This window comes from Syngnathoides biaculeatus, chromosome 18 (genome assembly GCF_019802595.1).
Source record: "Syngnathoides biaculeatus isolate LvHL_M chromosome 18, ASM1980259v1, whole genome shotgun sequence".
Lineage (NCBI taxonomy): Eukaryota > Metazoa > Chordata > Actinopteri > Syngnathiformes > Syngnathidae > Syngnathoides > Syngnathoides biaculeatus.
In genome coordinates, this window is record NC_084657.1 from 16,185,820 (window position 1) to 16,206,049 (window position 20,230).

A 20,230-nucleotide genomic window follows, 5' to 3' on the forward strand; every position below is an offset into this window, starting at 1 on the left:
CGACATGATCAGCATGCAATAGATGTTCCAGACCTTGTGATTGCGCCCATGCTTATCCAGTAAAGAGATGATGGACTTAATGTGATTCTCCTGGATGATGTTCAGCACCTCTGGGCTCTCAATAAGAACACAATATAATACCTCCAGGATACCTGTGATAAAACCCGACCAAATTATCTCTGACAAATCAAGAAAGTTTTCAACGATTACGTAGCAAAATAACACAAACAGCGCTTCTCAAGTACCGGAAGATGCCTCCAAACGATCCAATTTACTGACCAGCCAGTCAAGGTTGTCGCAGAACAGAGCACAGTTAGAACGATTACCCCGGATAAGAGAAGCTTTGTGGGGGGGGAAAAACAGTAGAGATTAAGTTAACCTGCCATAAAGGCAAAAAGAAGATCCGGAGGGATAGGATAAATCCCACAGTAGATATACCTAGCAACTCGTACAGTAAATTTACTATCTCCTTCCACGACTCTGCAGCTTCTTCTCCAGCATATTCTGAGAAGTGGGCAGCTGTGTTGTAGACATTCAACCGATCAACACAGTCAAGAACGAGGGTGATCATTCCCTGTCAAGAACAAGAAAGACTAAGTGAGAAGAGCTCTAAAATAAAAAAAAAAGTGGCAAAGTCCGGGATGAAGGTAGACAAACCTCCTCTTGAAAAAGGTTTTGTCTGTTCTTGAGGGAACGAAGCTTGAACTGCTTGTCCTCGTGCTCCAGCTCTTCCTCTGGTGGGCGGAAGTAAAAAATCAGATCCTGAAGTGAGAGTACCACTGTGTCCATTGGCAGATTTGGTGGGTTTGCGGATTTGTTTTTTCCATTCAGGGCGTCTAGACCTCTGGGGATACATGGGGAACATTTTAAGATTATCCAGAACCAAAACATGGACATCTTAAAGAACTTTGTGGGAATGCTACTTGATGAATTGGTTGAAAAGTCCTGTTGTGCTGTAAATCATGCGAGCAGCTTGAGATTCTTCAGTCTGAGAGCGTGCAACTGTAAGTGCATCATCCATGTGACCTTCTTTATGGAGAATGGCCTATGAATTTAACAAATGCGATTTTAGAATGATATATGCTCAAACCCATTAATACCGCCAGGGTTAATGCGGTTAATCTGGAATACCTTTCTCTTCAGTGGTCCTAAACGGGCAGATTTGGCGTCCACAGCTGCATATGTGAGCCAGAGACCAGATGAAGTATGTTGCACAAAGCACATGGACTCTCCATACTTAATCTCCGGAATACCCATTCCTTCAACATCCCGCTTCTGGGTAACTTCAATTTTTTCCTGGGGTTCACATAGAGTAATTTCCTCATGAAAGATACAACCAACCATATTTTTCCCCCACTTTTTTACTTACCTTTGAAATTCGGAAGCAGAAGGCTGCCATTCTTGAATTGGCCTTCTCAGGGTCAACCAATAGAAGGCCCTTTTCTTCATCTAGGAGAAGGTATCTTCCTGTTGTTATGTGGCGTATTCTGAATGACTGCCCCCATTTAATGTGACCGCCGCTCCATCTAAATTTCCAAAAAGCACGTATGAGAAGCCCAAACTGTAAAGTCCCTCAAAATGTACGTTTGGCATAAAGGTTTCCAGGTCTCTTACGCGATGCGCAGTGGCTCAAGTCGCCACAGGGACCGAGCATGACTGCATACAGCTCCTCCTTCATAGTGAGCAACTCTTAAAGATAGAATAAAAACCATGTCATGTATTTTATTTCTATATGGGAATTCAATTTGAGAGATTCACCGGCGCTGGTCATCCCCTTGGTCAGCTGCTGGAATTGCCAAACACTCATCCATGTGACCATGGAAAAGTCTGAGCACATACCCTCCTGTGAGAAAACCTGCAGATGAAGAATCATAGTTGAGGAGAGCGAGCAGGTTCAAAGATAACAAATGGATACGAGGTGGTCAGCAGACCTTCAGCTAGTTCACAACCCGACATCACAGGGGTCATAGTCCACAAGGTTTGCATGAAGGAAGCGTCGACCATCAAGTCACCGCTGGCGTAGGACAAATGCTGAAAAGTGGTGTAAATTAGGAATTAAAGACTGCTGACAAAGGAGTAGCGCAGGTTGATAAAGATTTGCACTTACCAGGTATCGCTCTGATGAAACGCTGACAAGAATGAGGTCATCTCCCACTCGGACCTTCTCACCTTCCGATCTTTGCTTGGAGGCTGGATGGATGGTCCACCAGCAGGCCTCTCCTGTGACACAAACGGAAAGCAAAATTAAGGTTATTCAGTTGTCCCGTTGCTACAACATGTGTCTAGCAACTGGGCTTCCTGTATTGTGTTTATGTTCTCCCTTTCAAGGGTTATATTAATCCAATAAAACATTTTTAAGAGCCATCCTAAAATCTTTGAATGTGAGTGTGAATGGTTGTTTGCCTAAAGTGAGCTGGGATGGGCTTCAGCTCACCCGTGTCCTTAAGGAAAACAATACATAAAATGGATTCATCTATAAAATTATGTTAGAAGCATAGAGAGTACAGCTCTCTCTAAAAATTGCACGATTCAACCGAGGACAAGCGGCATAGAAAATGGATGGCTGATGGAAACTAGGTTTGCCGTCCTATAAATGGCAACCTGTGGAGTCCTCCTGCAAGCCCACGTCGAACGCCAGCTTATCCGTGAGTGAACGTGATGTCGTCAAACAGCTCAAGTACTTGACAGAGGGGAGGAGAGGAAAAAGAAAAATGGGAGAGTGACAGACAAAGACAGAAGGTGAGAAAAGGCAACATACATTGAGCAATATGCTTGAATCTAGATGCCCTCACCATGCTTGAATGAGTGTGTTTCAAAAGGATTGCATGGCCATACAGCAGAGTTCGATGACCCCCTCCTTGTGACGACTAGCACACAAGCAGGCAGAAGTTTGGTCAAATTGTGGCCTCTTTGCCAAAAACTGACGAGAGGAGAGAAAAATCTTGCTCTACTCACCCATTTATCCAGATCAACAGCCTGAGAGTGGAAAATACATTAAATAGTTTGAAATCCTGTATATGTGCATCTATTATAAAGATTACATGGAGAAAAATGTGTACCTCATCCACAGAAGTGTTGGACAGCATCTCCTGTAGTGCCCGTACAGATAAGGACTGCTCCAGTATGAAGCAGCAGATGGCCAGATCGGGCGGGACATTCTGAAACACAAAATACCATTTTTTTTTCAACACCAGAAACTCTTAATACAGTTTGGAATAAGAAGCGTTGATGCGCGCTACCTGAGCATTAGATGTAGTCTCCAGGAAACAGAGACGATTCCCAAACCCTTCGCACGAAAGGCAAAGTTTGATCTGCTCTTTCAGAATGGAGGCCGTGGACTGCAGAACCACGTGATCATCCTACAAAGACATGTTAAGTATGAAATTAATAAAAAGGTATTAGGTGTTGGTTTCAACTGGTGCAGCACAAGGCAGTAACTGGGGAGTTTTATGAAATTGTGTCTTTATTGTGTAATGGGCTGTTCAAGATGTAATAGATGTAGATATTCTTTTGGTCAAAAAAATGAAAAAAAGAGTTATATACTCTATTATTGCTAGGTTTTATTCTATCACTTACATGTAAAATAATACTGTTGATCACAGCCTTTATTGTTTGCGCATATTTTTGTTGCTGTCACTGACCTTCCATCACTGGCTCCGTGAACTTGTCCGCTCCCCCTCTCATACTGTATAAGCCCCCTATTTCAAGCCTCTGCACCTGCTGTCCATGTGTCCTCTTTTGGAACCCACTAGATATTTCAGATTTCACTGGAAAGACTGGCCCACATTGCCCTGCTGCGAATGATCCAGTTTGTCTTGTTTGAATTATTATTATTATTTTTTTTTAACCAGGATGCACACCAAGGGGAAACTCTTTAAATATCATTTTGGTAACAGGACTCACAAAGACATATAGTACAGCGCCTGCTAGGTTAAATCATTTTGTAAAATATTCCTGTTTTCATCTTGAAATAAAGACAGACCCAAAGCTAATGGTAGTGATGGATTTTTATTTCCTAATCATAATGTGAGTGTGCCAGCATTCTTTACTGTATTCAACAATATGACTGATTGAGGAATGAAAAGTGTTTCTTAGCTGAATACTGCTTGAGTCGCTTAGCATCATTCTCCATCTCATCCATCCAAATATTGGCATGCTGGACTAATTTGACACGTATGTCTATTTCAAGTCCAAACACCCATCAAGCATGCATCCATCACAGTGTCCAGTATATTGTATTGCTCATGGGAAATGAGATAATGTAATTTCTAAGATCAGATTTCTTACTGTCGGGTAGTCTGGCTTCCTCCCACATTCTAAAAAAAAATGTATGTTTGGTTCATTGAACACTAATGCAGAAAGACCATTTGAATTACTATTCTTGAAATATTTCAATGTATTGAAACACTCGTACTGAAATAAGGTGGTATGAATCCACACATTTACTCAGTGATTACTTCAAGTACCATTAACATTCATAAGAATGTCAACATTGTCTATATGAAGGTTTAGCAAAAGGCTGCACAATTCTTTAATTTACAATAACTATCAGAGTAACCAATGTGTGTCTGTAGTTCTGGCACACCAATACACTAATAGTACTTACATGCTGACATAGCAAATGACAGATGCACGTGTTGGGTTTCGATGACGTATTGCTAAATTCACGTCTGTTAAGTTATGCTGCTGAAGGCTGACAGAGTGACCTACAGACATAAGGACAGCTGTTTTTGCACGTTATGACACGTCAGGACTAATAACCAGCTGCAAAAATAAAATAAGCAGGTTTATATGCAACGTTTGGGAACCAGCATCCGATATTGAACATGGCTCTCATAGCTTCAGCAGCCCTATCCCAACAAGGACTGAAGTAAGCAGGTGCTGAAACGGGCCTGACTTTGAAGCTGCTAATCCTCACACGGTATATATAGACCCCAAGCCTCAACTGACGCACACTTGATGAAGCATTGTTAGCATACTTTACCTCAGCGCTGCATGACAATAGCAAATGTAACATTATTCTAATTCATCATTTCTAATTGAAAAACAGAGTAATTATGTCAACAAAAGTAGACTCTTTTTGACAACACCATGACAATAATTAAGGTTGATAGTAAATCATAGTTTTAATTAGGGATGTCCCAAACCAACTTTTTCACTTCAAATCCAGGACTGGCATAGCAGCCTTACGTTTTCAACATTGGGCCGATGAAATTTGACCAACAATTAAAAATAATGTTCCTTTTTTATAGCAACAGTACGTATAAGGAAAAACTGGCCCAGTCATGATTAACCAATGGATTACATCAGGTAACTGCTGTGCACGTCTTGACCACTAAGGGGCAGTGTGGTGCATGTAATGAAATACAAACGCAGAAACAAAGTAGAAAAAGTCATGGTCAAATGTTTTTAATTTAGAATATATAACGGGTGGCACAGCAGTGCACTTGTAGAGCGTTGGCCTCACAGTTTTGAGGACCAGGGTTCAAATCCCTGTTTTCCCTCGTGCCTGCGTAGGTTTTCTCCGGGCACTCTGGTTTCCTCCCACATCCATAAAACATGCATTCATTGGAGACACCAAATTGCCCATTAGGTGTGATTGTGAGTGCGACTGTTGTCTGTCTCCATGTGCCCTGCGATTGGCTGGCGACCAGTTCAGGGTGTACCCTCCTTCCTGCTTGATGACAGATGGGGCTGGTGCCAGCACTCCCGCGACCCTCATGAGGATAAACGGCTCAGAATATGGATGGATCAATGAAGAATATCTGACTTTAGAGTATTATTATTGCCTGCTTGTGTGTGTTTAAACAGCCACAGAGTTATTAGTGCCACGAAGTTCGCTTATCTTCAGTAGCTCATCAGTGTTGTTTGTAATTCATTGTGTTAGGATTAAAGGAGTGATTTTTGTGAACAAAAATAGATAAAGTCTCTGGTGTAGTTGAACACTTAATAGTGGTATTATTTTTAGTTATGTGTGTTTAGTTTTACTTAAAACAAGCAATATTGACTACTACAGTTTGCTACTATAGTACCATGTTAGCAACATTTTGTTGTGGTCAACCAGTTCCAATAAAGTTGGTATATTGCATAGAAAGTAAATAAAACCTGTAGAATTCCCATATGCTTTTCCTCCTATAATTAATGAAATACGCTAAAAAGAAAATATATTTCATGCTTAAACTGATAAACATTACAGTTTTTTGTGTAAGTGTTTTCTAATTTTGAATTTGATCACTGCAACATATTTTTAAAATCTGGGACAGGTGCAGCAACAGGCAGTAAAAGTTGAGGAATGCTAAGAAAAAGAAAAAAAAAACACCTGTATGGAACATAACTCGGGTAATATTCAGAAATAGGTGAGAGTTATGATTGAGTATAAATGGCTTAGTTTTTCATAAGCAAGCATAAGCGACATTGATCACATTGTGAAGAACTGCATCAGCAAATAGTCCAACAGTTTAAGACCAACATCTCTTCACATATAAATGCAAATAAATTATGCATTTCATTATCTACGGTCCATAATATAAGCAAAAAAATCCCAATGAACTGGACAAATCTCTGCATGTGTGTGGTTAGACCGAAAACCAACATGTTGGTCACCTTCGATACCTCAGGTACCACTCAAAAACTGGAATTATGTATGAAGGATATTGTCATGTGGAATCATGAAGGATATTGTCATGTGGAATCATGAATGCTTAAAAAAATAACCATTGTCATCTAAAGAGTGTGTTACAAAAGAACAGGATTGTTGTATGGTGGTCTGTTAGTGCCCGTGGGTCAGGGTGAGTTAGGGTCCCCATGCCATGGGGAACTTGCACACCTGTGAAGGCACCATTAATGCTGAAAGCCACATGCAAATTTTGGAGAAACATATGCTGCCATCAAAGCAATATTTTTTCCAGGGACTTCCCTACTTATTTCAGCAAGATAATGCCGAGCCAAATCGCACACATATCAGGTACAACAGCATTGCTTTGTAGTAAAAGAGTGCCAGTACTAGACTGGCCCGCCGCCAGTCCAGACCTGTACCCCATTGAAAATGTGTGGCGCATTATGAAGCAAAAAATAAAATACGACAACAGGGATCCCGGATTGCTGAGCGCTGAAGCTGTACATCAAGCAAGAATGAGAAATTATTTCACCAATAAAAGTTCAACAATCTTCTCAAATGGTTATTTAGTGTTGTGAAACGCAAAAGTGATGCTAACATAGTGGAAAAAATGCCCTTGTCTGTTTTTTTTTTTTTTGGGGGGGGGATTCATTTACTTTACAGAAACTATTTGACATTTGTGAGAATAAGCGGCTTGGAAAATGGATGGATAGATTCGTGTCGTAATGGTTTCTTCTCATGTATGAACCAGACCAATATCAAGTGTCCAAAGGGATAGACTGTAAATAGGTAACAATGCCTGTAAACAAAGACAACTGTTCTTGTCAATCTGAGTGTCATCTGTATTCAAACACACCCAACCAGATGAGTATAACCTATAAATGCTTGCAGAAAATGTATTAATCTGAGAAGAAGAAGACACCGTCACTTACTGTCCGCAAAAACTGAATCTCTTCCTCTCCATCGGCGCCTTCTGCCATTCTGCTGAGGCATTAAGATCACCACTCTGACAGAGACTTGGTCTTCTCAGTCCTCCTGTTGACTTCTTGGGGAAATGTTGCTGAAGGGTTTCTGAAGGGCGCCTTGAGTCTAGCCCCCCCTTCTCTCTCTCGGGCCTGTTTTATGACAGCATAGGCGTTTGACTGCTCATTCACGACTGCACTCATAGAGAGGAGGAGCAACTGGCCAAGGGAGTGCTTTTAAAGTTGTCCTTTTATTTCTAAGTTTACTATTGTAAGTACTTTGAGAAGATAAAGTGTTATAAAGTGAGATTTTGTACAATAATATAAATGGGCTACAATAAACTATTGTACGTTTGAATTCGGCCTGAAGAGGAGGGTATGTAACTCCATCCATCCACCTCCGACCACTTATCCGAGGTCACTTCATGGGAGCTGGCGCTCTGGCAGGGACACCGAGACTTCCCTTCCCCAAGTCACTTCATCCAGCTCTTCTGGAGGGATCCCGAGACGTTCCCAGGCCAGGCACGAGACGCAGTTCCTCCAGCGTTTCCTGGGTCATCCCTGGGGTCTCCTTCCGGTGGCTGGAACACCTCACCAGGGAGACCTCCGACAGGCATCCGAATCAGATGCCCCAGCACCCCCGACGTCACTGCAAAGGGTGTGGAGCTGATCCACTGTTCCACGGCCAGGATGAAAATCACATTGTGCCTCCTGAATCTGAGATTCCACGACTCTACGGACCCTCTTCACCAGCACACCTGAATATACTTTCCCAGTGAGGCTGAAGAGTATGATCCCTCTGCGGTTGGAACACACCCTCTGGTCCCCCTTCCTAAAAAGAGGGACCACCACCCCAGCACCCAATTCAGAGGCATTCTCCCTGATGACTATGCGATGATGCAGAGCAGTGTCCACCAGGATATCCCTACAACATCTTGAGACTTTAGAATCTTTGGGTGAATCTCATCTACCTCGGGGGGTCCCTCGCATAGATAGACTCAGACTCAGAGAACCCAGACTCTGCTCCCTCATCGGAAAGCGTGTCAGTGGAATTGAGGAGATCTTCAAATTATTCTCCCCACCGACTCGCAACGTCGAAGTCGAAGTCAGCAGTGCCCCATCCTCACAAAACACAGTGTTGACGGCTCGGCCACAAATGAGGTCAGCTCGTATAGAAGATGGATGGATGGATGGATACTGTAGTAAAATGCACCATCACCAGGCACCAATATGTTGACTATTATTGTGAGAAATCAGTCTTCATACAAATGAATATCCTGATCATTTTTGAGCAAATGTGTAATTTGAGAAGTGTACAACCCGGTGGCTCTCAGTCGGTAAACCAAGAAGTTGCTTTTGAGAATGAGCTGATCCATGACTTAACATATACGGTAGGCTAATTAGCATGTGCCTTAACTAGGCAGACTTGTTAGTTTGTACATAAGTAAATAAGATGGGCACTTAGTGGCATTCAGTCGTAAGTTAGAAAACACTGTTACAAAATGATTAGATTTTTTACCATAATTAAGTTGTATTTAGAAGTAATAACGAGATGGGGGTATCGTCGTGAAGCATACCTCTCACTGAGTTTCTACAATAACTCGTGATATTTGTTGTCTTCTGCTGTTGTTCGCCTCCCCGCCTCTCGAGGGGGCAATACATCCAGAGTTCCATTTGACGATGTTATGTACAGCAGAAGAAGAACACGGTACGTCATTAAAACTGTTCCCTCTGCAATATCAAAACAGAGGGTGGCCACAGATAAGGTAAATGCGAACTTTGTTGTGGTTTTTAAAAAATGTTCATTGCAAATTGAAAATATTGGAACAACGTAACGTTGAGTTATTGTATACTTTGATTTTGAAGCGTCGGTTGATAAATAACGTCGTAAGTCGCTACGCTAATGATGTACGCTAACAGTCATGCTACAAATAAGACCCTTGTTTGATGTCACGGAGAGAGCTAATCGTCTATCGGGTTAGAGCTCAATTGTTAACCTTGAAATAATGACGTGGTATTTATTCACGCATGGTTCATGAAATGTTTTTTTATGTTATTGTAGTAACAGTGGGGGGCAGCAGAGGGAGAGGATGGATGTCTTGACTCACATACTGACAGACCCTCTTGAGCCAAAAGAGGAAGAGGATGCTCAGATTACAGAAGAGTGCATGCTGGGTAACTGCAGGGTCAGCCTCCCCGAGGAACTACTTGAAGATGTGAGCAATGTGTGGCTAAACACTGCGTTGGTGTTGTATCGTTAAAAGTTGTGATGACCTTGCTTTCTATTTTGTTGTCAGCCTGAAATCTTCTTCTCTGTGATGAGTGAGAGCACGTGGACCAAAGTGCTGTCAGATTCTCAGCGGCAACACCTCAGTCAGTTTTTGCCGCAATTCCCCGACAATAATGAAGCAGAGCAGGGCAGCGCCATTGAAGACCTGTTCAACAACAGAAATTTTCATTTTGGAAATCCTCTTCATCTTGCACAAAAACTATTCAGAGGTAATTTTACACGTCCACTGATTCATCTACTCTCAAGTCATCATTGCTCAGTGATGGTACCATTCCTGATCAAAACACAGATGGTTACTTCAACCCTGAAGTCGTCAAGTACAGACAGCTGTGTGCCAAGTCTCAGCAAAGGCGACAATTATACTCTCTTCAGCAGTATTACCACAGGCTGCTGAAACAAATCCTCGTCTCTCGAAAGGTATATCCTACATGGAAAAAAAAATGATGTAAGCACAACAATGGCCAGAAATGTGTCTCAATAGTTATTCTTGTTGTTTTAGGAGTTATTGGACTTTGCGGTTCACAATGGTCTGGACTTTCCACCAAAGAAAAAGTTACATACAAGGAGTCACACTGAACTACGAGAACAAAAGGTCAGAAGAAGACTGAGACGCATTTTAAAGGAGGTGAAAACTGAATGTGGCGACAGTAATGCTTCCTCAGATGATGATGGTCAGTGTTTTTCATCATTTCTTACGATCCTTTTTTTTTTCATATATTTCCATTCTTACATATCACAAGCTGTCTTAAGATGTTAAATAGGAAGTTTTCATTTCAAAAATTCCCGAAGAAAGTTAACTGAACTGTATTCGTACTTTGTTGTACACACAGATCTAACGTTGTGGACGCCAGCACCACAATCCCCTTCTTCGCCCACATCCACTGTCCCTCTCAGGGTTGTGCCTAGCCTCTCTACCCAAGACATGGAGATTTCTGGTGAGTAGTATATATATATTTTTTGTAATATACATAATGCAGTCACCCGTGCTTATTGGGAAATAGTTTACAGACCCACCTGCGATATCTAAAAATCGGTGATATGGAGAAACCAGTCTGTGTGTTTATATTTTTCACACACGCTTTCTAATAGTAAGCCAAAGTACAGTTTAGTTGTATTTATTAATATTTAACGGTAGTTTTTTTAAAGAAGTAAAGTTTTTGTGTAACTTCTCTACTATGCATTTTAACAGAAGCAATTCAGTAGTAGCTGGATCTAAGTCCAGTATTAATGTTCAAACTGTGTGTAGTGTCACAATGGCTTACAGTTGTTTTAGCTGTAGATGAATAAAGCCTCTGTTTTTATTTTTCATGAATCCTTGTGCGTGCTACGCTATTTTCATGTTGGTGGTGATGGTGGTTCTTGGAGAGCTAAGTATTCTTTTAGTTTGTGAGCCATTGATATAGAAAATACTGTATTGTATCATTTAATAAGGTTGTGATGCCATCGAAGGCTTCCCATTCTAGTAACGTAGTCAGCTTGACTGCATCTCCTGTCACATGATGAATTTTATCAAGAGAGTACACTTTGTAGACACAACTTTTGCCAGAAGGCATTTTAAGTATCCTACATTAACTCATTCAGCCGCTTAGCTATTGTTTAATCACAACAGTACACCTTCAGCATGAAGTTTTGTTAGAATCTATTCCTCAATAAGGTGGCATGTGCTAATGTGTGTATAAAGCCTCGAACGCACATACGATATGTAAAATCCCCAATTGAGCTGCACCGCGATTGGTGAACTACAACATAGCGGGGGATTAGGCTACTGTACTCTCTGTAGACATTAAATTGAGATATATTGTCATTTCCTTCAGAAAAAATCCAGCTTGGCGAGCAGGACTTGAAGGCTATGCTACAAAACCATCGGGAAAAGAGGAAACAACAACCAGTAAATGATGTTTGGATGGGATTAAAATTGATACAGTGTTTAATTCATTGTAGATTACATCAATCATAATTTTTCTTTTCAGGATCATCCAGACTTAATGACCTCTGATATCCACCTCTGCGACATACTTTCCAGGGCAAATATCGGTCGCAGGTCAGCTTTACGTGAGTGAATCGGCTCCAGCGAGTAACACCAAACTTCACATTCTTTTACTAATGCCAACTTTATTTCTCTTGCAGCACTTTCTGAGCTGTTGCTGCCCAAGAAAAAAATAAAAGAAGAGCGAAGGAAGAAAAAAATGAGGACAGTGAAAGTGGAGTCTGAGGATCCCTGTGAGAGTCTTACTTCTGATGCCGCACCAACCCCTGTGGCGAACATTATCAACTCCATGCCAGACACTCCGTTGACACCACTGGCCCACATCAAGGAGGAGTATGTTTGGCGCAACACTAAGAAAACACATCTGGACACACCTTATCAATGTGCGTAATTTTCATCATGGCAGAATCCTGGAGGATCCGCCGAGCAACCCGGTCGTCGTGGAAGAACTAGCCGTCAGCTTCTTCAACTTATTGGAGACCATCTTGAGGACGGAACACCTCGCCAGCACTTCACTGGTACTTCCATGTGGCTTATTAGTGAATGCGTTGAATCGCCCACGCTTTGATTGAGACGACTTCGTGTTGATGATCTCAGTTAGAGGAAAAAGTGCAGATGTGGCAGTTGTCTCCTGCAAGCTCGCTCAACGCCTGGTTTTCTTCTGCCTCCTGCTGGTCCGACTTGGTCCTCCATGCCCTGCAGTTTCTTGCAGGAGAGAGTAAAGGTAAAGAGGTACTATGGAGAGCTATTTGAGCATTTCTTCTATAGTCTTTGTTTCCCAAGTACTTTCTTCATCCGCATTAGTAGGACAACTTTGGCATACTGGTTGTACGACTACATATTACTAATGGGGCAAAACTGTATGTGTTGAATACTACTAGTACCACGCGTGACCACACACCTCACCTGCCAAATATTTAGCACTTCACTGTACATATTAGCCCATAGATCAATTACACAGTACAGTTCACAGTTTTGCCTCACTCGTACTATGTAGTTGTCTTATTAGTATGCCAAAGTTGTCTATTGAGCAAAAATGCCAGACAGTAGTGGGGAAAAAATGTTAACTTGTACGTTGACTTTCATCATCATCATTTTTACTTGTGGACTTAATTGTCTTACTTGTGAGGACAAAATTGACCCCAAGATGAATATCAAGGAAATCAAAGAAATGCTCAAATGGCTTTCCATATAGCTACTGATGTACAGAAGTCCCAATCATAACAGTTTGGTTCTCTTTCTGTCCAAATATCAATACCAGTATCAAAATGGCTGTTTGGTACACATTTTTCCGCTCGAAATTTAATTCATCTTTTTGTTTTTCTTTTGATGTTCGGCAGAAGGTGTCATGGCACTCCCTAGCGGGTTCCTGCCATTCGTGGAGTTTGTTGATGAAACGCAGCAGTGGAAATGGATCGGTAAGAGGGATCCATGTTTGAGAGTTCTAGGAGATGTCATGTTTGTTTTTCTAGTCATGAAAGTTAGTTTCCTTTGATTTTTAGGCCCCACTCACGATGCAGAGAAGGACATAATTGCACTCTGTCAACTCTGGCTGGACTCCAAAGATTTTGTGGTCAAGGTATTATTACAAATCTACTTGCAGACTCCGATTGAAATACACATCTGTATCTGTGTTTGTCACCCACAGACTGAAAGTGAAGAACTAACTGAGTTAACAACCCCCATGCCACGAGTGTAAGACTCCGTTTTTACAAATCTAAAAATGACTTGTCTTTACTTATCATTGATTCGATGCTTAAATATCTTTTAACAGTTCCACCGATTATGTGGTGAGACCCAGCACAGGAGATGAGAGACAACTGTTCCAAATTCAGGTTTATTATCTCATTTGTTTGACTGTTTTTGTTTATGTTTACAAAATGCCCCAGTGTCAATCATTTTCTTTTGTCATGTTGATCAGGAGCAGCAGAGATACAACCAACCCCACAAAGCCTTCACATTCCGCATGCACGGTTTTGAATCGGTGGTGGGGCCTGTCAAGGGAGTGTTTGATAAGGAAATGTCCCTCAATAAAGCCCGGGAGCATACGCTGCTGCGCTCCAACCGCCCCCCATATGTTACCATCCTCTCTTTGGGTTCGAGCGTTTCTTCATTGGTGCTTCACTTGTGTGTGCAAAGGAAACCCGAAGCTTAGAAGCTTTCCTTTTCTCTCCTCTTAGTGCGGGACGCAGCAGCCAGGCTACCCAATGGAGAGGGAACTCGGGCAGAGATCTGTGAACTGCTGAAGGACTCACAGTTTCTGGCCCCCCATGTCACAAGTGCACAGGTTCAGAGGCACTTTCTCCCTTAAAAACTCGCTCACCACTTTTCAAATCATGGCATCTTTGTGATAAATATATGTTTGTCTTGTCCCGAGGTCAACACGGTTGTCAGCGGGGCTCTGGATCGACTCCACTACGAGAAGGACCCCTGTGTGAAGTATGATATTGGGCGCAAACTGTGGATTTACCTGCACCGCAGCCGCAGTCAGGAAGAGTTTGGTGAGCAACAATGTCGATGAAATAAAGCAGTTAGACATGAGGTGTGAGTCCTGCCTTCATTTTTTTTTTTTTTTTTTTTTACTAATGTTTTTTTTCCACCCAATCCCATCCAGAGAGGATCCACCAGGCTCAAGCGGCTGCCGCAAAAGCAAGAAAAGCACTTCAGCAGAAGCCAAAACCTGCATCCAAACCTGTGAGGCAACTATGTTGTCATATACTTAGTTACATTTGCAGTACTTTGTCTTGCTGCTGTGGAATTAATGGAAAGACCCGCAAATCTCTATTTTATTTCCTTAGAAATCTGGCTGCAAAGAAGGAGGGGGTAAAACAGCTGGCTTTTTGGAAACAGGGCAGGATATAGGTTCCAATCCCATGTCACCAACACATTCTACACCTACCCCAAACACTCCTGTCACCCCAAAGTCACCCTTGCCTTGCACAGTTACTACACCAACTAAGACCACAGTGCCTGACGCAACCAAATCCAACTCAGGGTGTGTTTCATTTTTTTTTTTTTTTTTTTCCACAGTTGTGTAACATCCACTTTGCTTGACGTCACCTGTGTCTCTTGCAGCGTTCTCTTGGTGTCTCCCCCATCCTTGCCCCAGCTGGGCTCCCTCTTACCCGCCAGTCAGGCCGGTCCAGCCACACCGCAGCCCGTTACTTCCCAGCACGCGGCTCGGATAGTGAGTCACCTGGCGGCCGGCTCCCTCCCTCAGGTGCGGGTTGTCTCCACTCAGCCTGGACTGGGTTCTCCATCAGGAAGTCAGCAAGCCACTTTGGTCCATCAAAGCCCTCATCAGATCAGAATGCCAGTGTCTGTGGCAACCAAGAGCATCTCACAGGTGAAAGGATAAATGATATTGATGTTAAGTAGAGGTGTAATGAATTATTTAGTTTGAGAGGCCAGCTTGCTGCGCAGAGACCGATGCAGTTGGATTTAGAGAATGTAAATTGATGCATCAATGTAGGGAATGAATCGTTACACACCAAATGATAAGAACTAATGTGTCTAAAATGATGTCATTACCTCCTTTTTGGTGTATTGTGTCCAAAACAGGCAGTGGTTTCTGTGCCTTTGAGGAGCCAGTCTGGGAGTCCAGTGCAGGTGCCAAACAGTGTGTCAGTCTCCACGGTAACCATGCCTAAGCCTCAGACTGTGTCGCCCGGCAGCCCGGCCAGCGTTCCCACATCGGCGTCAGCTGTGGTGCAAGGAGTTGCCAACCAAAACATCAAACAGGTAAACCATGGGTCACGTTATCCTGATTGGCACGTTAGGCTTTATGCGAACTGGATTTTTGGGGCCGATCATTAGTTTTAAAAACGATAACTGATCTACGGACCGATCACAAGATAGAGCATTTTGTCCATTTAAATGACCAGTTCATTAACTGCATATGCTTGTGTACGTAATTGCTCCAAAACATATTTATTTATAACGAATAATGTATCTTTGTTCATCTATTGATGGCAGTGAGGCATAGTGACAGGACAAACGAATGGTCTTCAATTAGATGGCAGGAAGTACGTACACAGAGTAATTAATGTATCTACTTTTTGTGACATTTTTTCTATGTTGGTGTGCCATGGGATTGTTTTAAATTGCAAAATATGTGCCTTGGTTCCTTAAAGGTTGGATGTCACTTCTCTAGTCAGGTCACGTATTCTAACCAGTCTGGTCATAACAACATTATAACATGACAGAAATAATGGGTGCTAACTTACTGAAATGAAATGACTTTGTTGAAATTAAAATACTTCACCCACACCAAAATAAGCGTGATTTGACATAACGTACGGATATTTACGCACAACCATTAGTGCTAGCACTAGCTAGCGAGGCTACATAACGTTTTGTGGCCTGCTTGTGTGCTGTATTATATTAAAAGTATATGAACGTATATACCTCAAGCAAGCCTTGAATCAAAGACTTCTCCAGAGCAGCGATCACCAACACACGTTTTCCCCCATTTTCTTGTTATAATACAGTCAGCGTGATCCACTCTTGTCATCGCCACAGTAGGAAGTGCATCCGATCGCATCAGAGTTGACAAGATAAACCCCATTGATCATGCAGCATGGGATGCTTATCCTCACAAGGATCACAAGTGTGCTGGAGCCTATTCCAGCTAACAGCGAGTAAATGGCAGGCTACCCTTTGAACTGGTCGCTAGTCATATGACTTTGAATTGGTTGATGAATTAAACTTTTTTTTTTTTTTTTTTTTTTGGGAGGGAGCCTGAATTAATGCAACAAATACATGACTTTTGATATTGTACATGCTTGGCAGGCCATATTAGAGACCGAAGCAAACTGTAAGTTTTATTCTATTTTCCCTGCAAAGGTGTCCCTCACAGGCCAGTTAGGAGTGAAGACCCCACTTACCGCCACAAACCTCCGCTTCCAGGGTAAAGATGTCTTGCGTCTACCATCCTCCTCCATCACCACAGACGCCAAAGGCCAGACTATACTGCGGATTACACCAGACATGATGGCCACGCTCACCAAATCTCCCGTGGCAACAGTCAAACTCACTCCCGACTTCCTGGGCTCGGCCGGCGGTACCAAGAGCATATCGGCCACTCTCCACGTCACACCCCCTCACGCTTCCGTCTCTGCCGCTACGTCCTGCACAGGGGAGGTACCCGCCACCAAAACTGCGCCCATCACTTCCACCCTGCTGAAGGCTGCGGGAGACACGGCCATACGCCTGATGCCCACTATGGCCGTCACCGTGGCCGACCAGAAATCTCGGACCTTCTCTACCGTCACCTCCCCGGAGAAAAGCGGTACCACGATCCGTATCATGCCAGGCCTCGGGGTAATGCCGCAGAAGCAAGGGCAGACCATCACGATGTCATCTGCCGGCGGCAGCAAGCCCCAAGCGGTGTCCACCAGCGCCAACGTCATGACCATGGCCGCCAGTGTGGTGGCTGGCGCGAAGGGCATCACGGCGGCGGGTCCGGGAACCTCGTCTTCTCCTCTGAAACTGGGAACAGCCACGGCAACAATGCGCCAGGTGGCTGGCCCCGTGGTCAACACACAGACGGTAAGATAATTAAGTGCTATATGAATGAATTGTCATCATATGAAAGACCATGAAATTGGAGAGCCTCTCCCGAGTCATGAAAGCAAGGTAAAAATGATTAAAACTAAGAATAAAAATACATGTGTAAAATGGAATGCATAAAAAAAAGTATGGCTCAAGATGCTGAAATCAGCGTGTCTTTGCATTAATAGTGCAGCTAGATGAAAGATGAGAGTTCAGGGTGGTGATGGTTCTCGTACTGCCTTCCAGATGGCAGGAACTCAGTTAATAAACAGGGCGTGTAGTGTCATTAATAATGTATTGAGCTCTGCTTATATCGATCATATCTTTTTTTTTTGTTTTTTTCGTCACTTGTCCACAAAGTTTGTAGCACAAGATAGTTGTTTATACTGTATTGGAATGGATCTAATGGTTGGTAAACACAACAAATCCTCAATATAATCTGTTGCTTTTATTGTATGTTGCTCAAGACCACAAATTTCAACTTTTTTTGTGTGTTTTGCCTTTGACTCAGGAGTCATAATATCTTGAGAAAGTCAAATAGTTACCGGTGTTGCATGTCGCATTCGATGGGATCTTGGACTGAGCAGCTTGTCATCCTCAACGTTAGCGCGCGCTTGTGCCACGCTGCTGGTCACATGGTTGCACAGCAGCAGTGATAGCATTAGAGGACTTCCCGGCATCCCCAGTGGCACTGTAAATACAGTAGTTTCCTGAGAACCTTGTGTAATATTGGTTAGTTAATTGTTCCTTCCTAGTAGGTGGAGATGTGTGCATTCATTCACCTCATTTTCTTGGTCGATGAGTGTTGTGTTGCAATTGAAGACCTCCCTCTTTGTCACTCACATTGACAAGTGTGTGTGTCTAAAATGACTCGTTGAAGTAAAGATCTTCTTCATTACAGCCGCAGTTCCTCTTTTTCAGCTGCTCATCCTACAATGTTGCAGCGGCACCTAAGAGGATGTCAGGAATCTCGAATGAGCGATAAATTACTGTTTAAATTCACACATTATACATTACATATATTGGAGTTAAAGTACAGTATATGTTTTTCCACAACCTTTAGATACCATTATGTTTGTACAATGTGTTTCCTTTTCCTTATACCTATGTTGAATGCTCTGTTGACTTTTGACCCCCAAAAAATGTCACATTATACACGGTAATTTTCCATATTTGAAATCAGAGGTGGTAGAAAAATAGTGACAACAAAATATATTTGGCAATTTAGTCAACAGGGATGCTTATATTACCTGTAAAAAAAAAAAAAAAAAAAAAAAATTCAACTGTTTAGGTCCTCCCCAAATAAAAGAACAAATCTATTTTGCATGAAACATGATACACTTAATTTGCTGTAGCGGGCCACAAAAAATTATGTGGTGGACTGAATCTGGCCCCTGGGCCTTGAGTTTCACACCTGTGATCCATTGTATTGGTGGACCAAAGCGTAAATATACTAGACTCAAAAATGAGTGGTGTGTTTTTCAGATGTTATGTTATCTCAGACAGGTTCCGTCAGTGTATGAGACTTGTACTTCTCAGCTTGACTGCTCAAACCTTTGTTGTCTTCTAGGTTTTTGCTTAACAAAAGCACCTTTTACCATGACTGTTTGTATTCACCACAGTAAATTTAAACAGCAGTGGAAGCCCTCGAAGAAAATCCTAGAAGCAATCGTGTAATTAAATTTTGCCAAGTCATTTGCTCCAGTTTGATCCCGGTTGTGAAACCTGAAACCATCTGGTCTTAGATGGATGTTTGTTTTGATTTCTATCTGTTGCCTAAGCACACAGAAGCCATGGCAACCGTGGTCTCTTTTCACCTTTTCATAGGGGAAGATACCTGCACGCATCACAGTTCCTCTCTCTGTCCTCAACCAACCACTAAAAAGTAAAAGTGTAGTGACCACGCCAATTGTGAAGGGGAGTCTCAACACCAAGTAAGCCTCAACATATGCGCTTTATCCAATATTGACCTGATGGGCTTTGAATGATGTTGTCTTTTGCACGTAGTATCAGCAGCCTGGGAAGGAACATCATCCTGACCACCATGCCTGCGGGCACCAAACTGATCGCTGGGAACAAACCAGTTAGCTTTGTCACAGCGCAACAGTTCCAACAGCTGCAGCAGCAAGGACAGGCCACACAGGTTTGGTACAAGTTTCACCACGAAGCAGACCAGGTGCATTATATAGTCGTAGCAGCACCATATACTGTAATGAACTGATTACATTTCCGCAGCATTCTACATAAAACGCCCTATAATGACAAGAATTCCAAGTTGTAGTTCATTTCCTTATCCGGTGTTAACGCTCATCTTTGGCTTCTTTAGGTTCGCATCCAGACCGTGCAGGCACAGCAGCTCCAGCAGCACATGGCGGCCGCTTCCCCCAAATCGGTCTCCACGGTTGTCGTCACAACAGCGCTTTCGCCAAAATGTCCGCCCGATCTTCCACCCACACCTCCTCAGTGATCTGAGCTCGGCGTCTGAGATGTTTGTGTAATATTGCCGTTTTAGTGCGTACTCTTTTCTGTGTAACTTGAAAGCACACGTTCAGTTATGTTTGACAATGTCAACAAAGTTTTTTTTTTTTTCTTTTCTAATTACCTTCCTCAACTATATTTCATTATTTTCATTCTCTTTGAGTAAATATGTTAAATTATGAGAACAAAACTGATTATCACTCATTAAAGCTCACAACTTAATTTGTATTTATTCGATTTGAATGATTGGCAAGAAAAAAAAGGTAAACACCATGGTCTTATTCATTTTTTTAATTCAGGTTCTCATTTTTAAAATGCAACAGAGCAGCCTCATGGTTAGTATG

The 20,230-nt window shown here is 42.4% G+C and overlaps 2 protein-coding genes across 3 annotated transcripts in view; one reads left to right on the forward strand and one right to left on the reverse strand.

Moving 5' to 3' along the window:
• Window positions 1-7,596, reverse strand: part of LOC133491703 (ryanodine receptor 1-like) — a 45,560-nt gene extending 37,964 nt beyond the window's left edge. The window contains 16 exon segments of the mRNA XM_061803208.1: window positions 34-152; window positions 246-341; window positions 439-574; window positions 658-844; window positions 924-1,045; window positions 1,132-1,296; window positions 1,370-1,526; window positions 1,615-1,689; window positions 1,759-1,855; window positions 1,932-2,031; window positions 2,108-2,220; window positions 2,602-2,680; window positions 2,793-2,867; window positions 3,060-3,158; window positions 3,240-3,359; window positions 7,549-7,596. Of these exon segments, the coding sequence (XP_061659192.1) occupies window positions 34-152; window positions 246-341; window positions 439-574; window positions 658-844; window positions 924-1,045; window positions 1,132-1,296; window positions 1,370-1,526; window positions 1,615-1,689; window positions 1,759-1,855; window positions 1,932-2,031; window positions 2,108-2,220; window positions 2,602-2,680; window positions 2,793-2,867; window positions 3,060-3,158; window positions 3,240-3,359; window positions 7,549-7,596 (1,788 nt within the window).
• Window positions 7,597-9,221: 1,625 nt separating this feature from the next.
• nfrkb (nuclear factor related to kappaB binding protein) lies at window positions 9,222-20,023 on the forward strand. 2 transcript variants are annotated; one of them, XM_061804396.1, is made up of 26 exons: window positions 9,222-9,344; window positions 9,641-9,794; window positions 9,876-10,077; window positions 10,158-10,285; window positions 10,368-10,539; window positions 10,699-10,803; window positions 11,683-11,756; window positions 11,839-11,920; window positions 11,996-12,188; window positions 12,262-12,373; window positions 12,453-12,579; window positions 13,196-13,273; window positions 13,358-13,434; window positions 13,504-13,550; window positions 13,630-13,690; window positions 13,777-13,951; window positions 14,036-14,142; window positions 14,233-14,356; window positions 14,470-14,549; window positions 14,654-14,850; window positions 14,931-15,201; window positions 15,417-15,596; window positions 16,701-17,405; window positions 19,236-19,342; window positions 19,416-19,584; window positions 19,735-20,023. In XM_061804396.1, the coding sequence occupies exons 1-26, from the start codon at window positions 9,259-9,261 to the stop codon at window positions 19,873-19,875; spliced, it is 3,954 nt and encodes a 1,317-aa protein (XP_061660380.1). In that variant the 5' UTR covers window positions 9,222-9,258; the 3' UTR covers window positions 19,876-20,023. The 2 variants fall into 2 exon arrangements, with proteins under 2 accessions (XP_061660380.1, XP_061660381.1); XM_061804397.1 differs by having other exon boundaries at window positions 19,416-19,551; window positions 19,735-20,021.
• The last annotated feature ends 207 nt before the right edge of the window (window positions 20,024-20,230 follow it).

Bases quoted from the DNA above. Each gene is read 5' to 3' on its own strand.
- nfrkb (XM_061804396.1), top strand. From the start codon at position 9,259: ATGTTATGTACAGCAGAAGAAGAACACGGTACGTCATTAAAACTGTTC. The intron at 11,757-11,838 runs GTAAATGATGTT...TTTTCTTTTCAG, and splicing joins AAAAGAGGAAACAACAACCA to GATCATCCAGACTTAATGAC. The intron at 12,189-12,261 runs GTATGTTTGGCG...TCATCATGGCAG, and splicing joins CTGGCCCACATCAAGGAGGA to AATCCTGGAGGATCCGCCGA.